Genomic DNA, 7295 nt, shown 5'->3' on the forward strand with positions numbered 1-7295 from the left:
CGACATTGATCTTTGCTACCTCATGAGGAGGTGAGATCCACTGATACTTCTTTGGAGGATTAGGCAATCTGGTTGCAACATTGCTCAATGGTTTCTCCAAGCTTCTCAACTCCAACAAGTAAGACTTTATAATTGTATGGGTAGACAAAGGGCTCTGAAAAATCTCCTCATGTATAGCTTTCGTTTGAGCCGTTCAGATCACCCAAAGTGTGACAGTTAATCTCGTGAACCTGGTGCTTTATATGTAGGCTAGGCAATGTAATCTTGAGAGTCCGGCTGAGCAACAGAAAAAAGTTAAAAGGCCAACGCAGCCTATGGAAAGTGAACGAGAACATTGCCCGCGCAGCCCATGAAGAATCGGTAAGTGTAGGATTATTGGTGCATTGCCTGCAAGAAATTGACCGCAAAACCTGACATCTGGTGAACTAAATCTCAGTCGCCTGAGCTCCAGTCTCACCCTCAGTCGGCTGAGCTTCAGGCTCACCCATTAATAGCTCGAAAAGGCGGGTTATCACATTGTTCGTCGGCGGTGCGTGCCATACGGACGCCGTGAACAGAGGACGGTCGTGCCACGCGAGCGTGAGGAAGTCGCCGCGCTCCTGCACGCGGTACCCGGCTCCGCACAACGAACGGAGCAGCCCCGCAGCCCGCCGGATCGCGCTCGGCCCGAGGGGCGTCTGGGCAAGCCCGGCACGCCAGAGCCGGCCGTGCCAGACGTTGAGCGGCTCGTGGCGCTCCACACGGCCGCTGCCCTCGCCGCACACGATGTCGAAGATCTCCCGCTGCAGGTACGCCTCCCCTCCGAGGCCACCGGTGGTGTTGGTGCGGCGGTGAGCGGACACCGCCTCCATGGAGTCGAACAAGGCGCCGTAGTAGAAGAGCGCGTTGGTGAACCGCTCCACCAGCGCCGGATTGTTGTGGTCCGCCTCCTGCTCGAAGACCGTGAACACCTTGGGCTGCATGGAGGTAATCCAGCAGAGGACGGTGTGGATGGGCTCCGGGAATAAGGCGGCCACAGAATTCGGGTCCACGTTGTCCACCAGCAGGCGGTGGAGCTGGCAGATGGAGTTCACGGCCAGCGCCTCGCCGGGGACGAGCTTGAACATCCAAGCCTGGATCGGGTCAATGGTGTCGCCCCTGACACCGCAGAAGGAGAAGGGTACGTTCACGGCGCGCGCGAACTCGGTGAGCCGGACGCCCACCTCGTTGAGCTCGTCGCGTGATCCGTCTGCGGCGGGAGGAGGGCCGATGCCGGTGATCCGGAGGGCTGGCGGGCCGCCGGGGCGGAGGGAGAGGCTCTGGATGAGCGCCGGCCACTGCGCACCCTGCATGATCGCGCAGTCCAGGACGTGCACGCGGTCGCAGCCTTCAAACGCCTCGAGGATGGCCTGGTTAGCCGTGAAGTGCGCGAACTTGAGGTAGGGCCCCGCCTCGTAGAACTGGCGGTACAGCTCACCGGCGTGCTCCGCCGACGAGGCGGCGTCGGGCGCGGCGCTGGAGTCGCTCGGGGACGCCCGTGAGAGACGCTGGCCCAGCGCGGCAGCGAAGTGGCTGGTGACGCGGCCGATCCCGGTGGCCGTCGAGACCGTCGTCCCGAGCGCCAAGCGCGCCTCGGCCAGGTTACCCGTGGCCGCCGCGTAGTCGCCCGCCTGGATGTCGTTGGCGCATGTGACGAGGAGGTGCACCAGCCGGATGGCGGCGTTCTCCTCTTCCTCATGGCCTCTCCTTGCGGCTTCCGCTTCAGCGACGGAGGGCGGGACAGCGGGCAGGACGGAAGCGTCCATGGACGGGTCGACGCAGTACGACGCGGCGGCGCCCTGGTCGGACGGGAGCGGCAGCGCGCCGGACAGGGAGGCGGTGGCGGCGGGGTCCATCTCCTGCTGCCAGTCGAAGGCGAACTCGAACGAGGTCGTGGAACTGGCTAACGCGAGGGGAGCGTGAAGGCTGAGCTGTGTCTGTGTGTGCTCGCTGTCGCTGCTCGCAGGGTTTATAGGCTCCGAGGGGAGAGTGACGTGCGAGTGTACACCTGGAGGAATAGGTAACGTGTCGCGGATTGCACCGCCGGAAAACAGTAGGCATATCCTGTGCCGGACCGGGCCTCGTTGTGGGCTTTGCTGAATCCAGCAATATATGTAAATTTTGTGTATATCTAAAAAAAATGTCATTTTGTGTTGGTAAATCTAAGTTGAATATTTCTTAAAATCAACAGATACAAAAACTATAGCACCTACTTTTGGAAGTAGAATACAATATATTGGGTTTAAAAAAAGTTTTTTATCCTTGATTTTGAGCAAAATGCGGTAGCCCGATCCAGACCCACCCACCAGGCTGCCAGTACCGAGGTTAACGCCACATTGTAATGGGCGAGCGGCTCAATTTATGACCAAATAAATGTAATATTTGATTTTGATATACTACTACATTTACGACGTGCCAGCTGCGAATTCATCAAATACTTTGCATACTAATAAATTACCAAAATTAATCATTGGCACAACGGTCGATTCTGATTTCAAATATTAATAGCTACGTTTGATTTTAATAAATAACATATTAATATTTACAATCCATTCCAAATTCAAAATATTAATTTACATTAAACTTTATGAAAATAAGTAAAATTACTCCCTCTATCAGAATGGTCGATAGTCGAGTTCAGAATATTATATTTGATCATAAAAATAGTGAAATTACCCTTAGTCACAAAGGTATCTATATGAGACTGTGATTACCTTCACAATGACACTATATGGGTGTTGAAAACCTTGGTAGAGTATTAGGGTTTTCGAGAGAATCGCACAACACCCTTAGGCCGACGTGTTGTACTATATAAAGAAAAGTTATACATGGGATATACCATAGGTTATATAGATTGAAATAGATCCATGTTAATATGGGTACGAGTCTATATCTATGTATACTAAGTATGTTATCTCCCTCCCTCAATCTCAGCCGAGCCATGAAGGTTGAAATTACACATACAAGCTACGGGTAATGCTAGTGGAAATGGTTTGGTAAATATGTCACCTAACTGATCCTTGGATGATAGGAACATAATCTGAAGCAACTTCCGACCAACCCTCTCTCGAATAAAATGAAAATCCACCTCAATAGTTTTTGTTTGAGGATGGGAAATTCGATTGGAAGAGAGATATGTTGCTCCAGTATTATCACACCATACAATATGTGGATGACTATGAGAAACTCCAAGTTCAACAACAAGAGCTTTTTCCCAAATAAGGTCGGCAGTAGCATTAGCAAGTGCTTTTTCACCATGTATGCACCACAAAAAGGTGTTTGTTACATGTCTATACCCACGATGCCTTCACCCATGCCCGACTCGATACCAGTGATGTTCCCTCCTTTGTTCACGAGACCTGGGACGACCCGGTGTTGATGCTCACGTATACACATGATGCAGAGATCATGTCGGCGCATGGCATGCGCTCTGTTGTAGTGGACCAGGATGACAAACAGGTTGTTGCCATGCTTGCTAGGAAGGAAGTGATCAAGGCAGGTAAATCCACGTCACAAGGGGTTTGATGGGGGTGAAGGACACGATATAGTGGCATTCATTCATGTCCACCTTCGTCCTCAAGAAGATGTGTGACATCATCAAGAGAGGCGCTAGGACATAAAAGGGGTTCAAGGAGGTGCAGTTAAACAATGTAGTGAAGAAGGTGTTCGAATACTATGGCTCGAAGGTGCCCTCATTGTTGGGTTCCGTAGCAGAAAACAGATTTTTTTCCTACCGGCAGAATAACATAGCCAAGATCTATTCTATGCAGATTTAGATTTAAAGTAACAGAGGGATTCCGTATTCATACCCTTGAAGACCGAAAACGTTACGTTTTGAATGAACGTTGTTGATGAAGATGTATGGTGACTCCGACCTCAAGGTCGAGTAGACATACATGCAGTAAAGTGCTCCAACTGGCAGCACCTCTATAGTTCTACACGCGGACGGTGTAGACGACGTCCCCCGGGCTCCGGTCTAGCGAAGTAGCGGAAGAAGACTCGGACCGCAGTTCCCGCATCACAACTGCGTGGATTTGGTGGAGATATCTCACCCTGTATGCACGTTCCAAAACTCGGGAACTACAAGTGAGGGGGAGAGAGAGGGAGAGAGGCAAATGAGCCAAGGGATGACGGGGAGAGGAGGCTACCCTTCCTTTATATAGGCGTGGGGGAAGGGGAGGTGGAGCTTCCATCTCATGTGACGCACCCCCACTTGGGCCACCCTGTCGAGGGAGCTCCTCGGCAATGCCCACCATGAGTGGCTTAGGGTTGACGGAATCCTGCAGGCTAGCACGAGACTTCGGATACCAAACAAACGGGGAGAGAGATATACCCAGGTTCGGGGCCCTCGACGAGGTAAAACCATTACTTCCTGCTTGTCTGATCTTGATTTATCGAATATGTCGGGTTACAATGGGGTAGTCGATAAGTTGCTACTCGTCGGGAGGCAAGGATTCTAGGATTTGTGCTCTAAGTTGTGGTGGTTCTACGTACTGTTGTTCTGACGTTCGACAAGACCTCTCTTGGCTTTTATATAGCTGTTATCACCAGAATTTGACCGGATCAGAGGTGGGCCGCGATTAAAGATGGGCTTGAAGAATATACATGGAAGGAATACATGAATCGGCCTGGTATACAAAGTTTGGGCTAGTTTGCCCGTGTATCTGTAAATATAGTAGGATACGTGTCGGTTAGATAGAATTTGGCTCGTGCACGGTTGGGATTATTCCCACGTTAGAAAGTCTACGGACTATAAATATGTATCTAGGGTTACTGAAATAAACAACAATCACGTTCACCACAAACCAATCTAGGCGCATCGCCAACTCCCTTGTCTCGAGGGTTTCTTCCGGGTAAGCATCATGCTCGCCTAGATCGCATCTTGCGATCTAGGCGTACACGTTTATTCGTTGTTCATGCGTTGCTCGTCTCTGAAGCCTTTGTTGATGGCGAGCAACGTGGTTATCATAGACGTGTTAGGGTTAGCATTGTTTCATCGTATCATATGCTTTCGTCCGTGCAACCCTTAGACGTCTAGCCGCCCTTACACCTATCTTAGGTGTAAGGGCGGCACCTCGCTTGATCATTATTTAGTAGATCCGATCCGTTATGATTGCTCCTTGTTCTTCAAGGATTAGTTTAATATCTGCATAGTTAGGCCTTACAAACGGGTTGAAGGATCCAAGTGGCACGTGAGGGTGTAGTTTGCTAGCCCTAGACAGGATGTTCCGGGGATCAACTTCATGTTGGTTTTTAGGCCTTGTCTAGGGTCGGTTTATGATCACCGTGCGTGGCCTCCAGGCTCAATCACGCGTAGGATGTTCCGATTATGTGCCCTAAATCGTCGTAGGTCGTTTTAGCTTTATATCGATCAAGCAGGACCACCATATGATCGTACACCTCGTACGAATCATGGGTGGATCGGCTCTTTGAGCCGATCCACAGGACAACCTGAGAGCCGATCGAGGCTCGTATTTAATGTTTACGTGTATGCCATGCGAGAAACTAAGCGAGGCAAATCCATCACCTTCCCGACCAGGTATAGGTTAGGTGGCACGCCCTTGCACCAGCATCGGACGTGCGCTGCGAGTCTTTGCGGGCCGTCGCTCGAGGGACCGGGGCCAGCCGCGATCCTGGGAGCCTCCCGGCTCTACTCGTGTTGCCGTCGCTGCTCGCCGGTGGGTTTCTGACCGCAACACATTCTGGCACGCCCGGTGGGACAGTCTTCGACATCAACCGCATCGCCATCTACATCTGAGATGGCGGAAGGTACTCCAGTCACGTACGAGGATCTGACCGAGGAGCTCAAGAAGAAGTATGACGAGGTCAAAGCGATCCTCGAAGCCGACCTCATCGGCTCTTTCCAGAGAACCCGCTCACACCGCATCAGGTGGAAAGGGTTCTCACTGAAGCGCGTCGATGGAGTGGACCTGTCCGCCCCGTCGAGAAGAACGCACCGGGTCTCCGCGTCGAGGAGATTAATTTCATGGCAGCTCATTCGCTGCACCGCCATTCTGAGAGCCTGGTGAACACTTTGGAGCGTGTCGCTCTTCGGGTGATCCAGGAAATCATGAGGCATCAGTACTCTCCGTCAGGACCAGCTCTAGGGACTCACCAAGGAGAGATGCCACTCCGAGTCCCGACCACCGCTGCCATTCGCGTTGGCGGCACCGTAAGTGCCGAGTTCACCGGCATACGTCCGTCTACAAGATCGGTGGTGACCCTAGTGATTACCGGTTCTTGCATGAGGCGCCTAAGGAGATCCCTCACGGGTACACGTGCACATACGTGCCAGGCTGCAGTGAATCGGGCACTCCACGAACCAGGCCGCAACGAGCGGGGACTTCCGGAACAGCGAGAGGAACTTCGGGAACAGATCTTGAGAAGCGGACGTGGCTAGCTAAGTATGCCACTCCGATAAACCTCCGCAGCCCAACTCCTGCGGTTGGCTAAGAGCTTGAGAAGCAAGCGTGGCTAGCTAAATATGCCACTCCGGCGAATCTTCGCAGTTCGACTCTGCAGCCAGCACCGCGGATCGGATCGAGTACAATCTTGAGAGACCAGTTCGGCATGGTGCCGAAAAGGAGGGCAATCGGCTATTCCAAGCCGTACCCCAAAGAGTACGAGTTGATCCCACTACCACCCAAATATCGGCTCCCCGAATTCTCCAAATTTAGTGGATCGGATGGTTCCAGCTCAATCGAGCATGTGAGCCGATATTTGGCACAGTGGAGCACGATCTCAGCATCGGATGAGCTGCGTGTGAGGTTCTTCGCACGAGTCCCTCACGGGATCGGCTTTCGGGTGGTACACATCGCTGCCACCGGACTCAATCCGGACTTGGAAGCAGTTGGAGGAGCAGTGCCACATGCGAGTATCACTCGCAGGCTTCGAGGCCGGCATTGCCGATCTAGCACAAGTACGACGAAGCGCGGAGAAACGAGTGTCGAATACATCCAGCGCTTCGGGACCGTTAGGAACCGATGCTATTCGGCTCGTGTGACCGAAAAAGAAGCGAGTCGAGTTGGCGGTGGTGGGTCTCGCATCACCGATCAAGGATGTGGCCTCCCAAGCGGTACTACCCTTCACCGGCGCACATGGTGCGGAAGCTGCGTCATTATATGAACGGCGCCACCCGAGAGGTATACCAGGATAAATTCAAGCATGCGGTGGTCCTGGTTGAGGCGGATGAAGATGAAGGCTCGCAGGGAGATCAAGAGGTAGCGGTGGCTGGAATGGACTCGGGGGGGGGGCAAGCCCCGTGTCCTACAAGTGGG

General features: G+C 52.7%; 1 protein-coding gene across 1 annotated transcript; it reads right to left on the reverse strand.

The window, feature by feature from the left end:
* Window positions 1-425: 425 nt before the first annotated feature.
* Window positions 426-1874, reverse strand: LOC124647254 (DELLA protein SLR1-like). Its single transcript, XM_047187221.1, has one exon. It carries the CDS (start codon window positions 1872-1874, stop codon window positions 426-428), a length of 1449 nt encoding a protein of 482 aa, XP_047043177.1.
* Between the last annotated feature and the right edge of the window lie 5421 nt (window positions 1875-7295).

The sequence above is a fragment of the Lolium rigidum genome, chromosome 4 (genome assembly GCF_022539505.1).
Source record: "Lolium rigidum isolate FL_2022 chromosome 4, APGP_CSIRO_Lrig_0.1, whole genome shotgun sequence".
NCBI lineage: Eukaryota > Viridiplantae > Streptophyta > Magnoliopsida > Poales > Poaceae > Lolium > Lolium rigidum.

Coding starts and splice junctions, on each gene's coding strand:
- LOC124647254 (XM_047187221.1), bottom strand. CDS start 1,874: ATGGACCCCGCCGCCACCGCCTCCCTGTCCGGCGCGCTGCCGCTCCCG.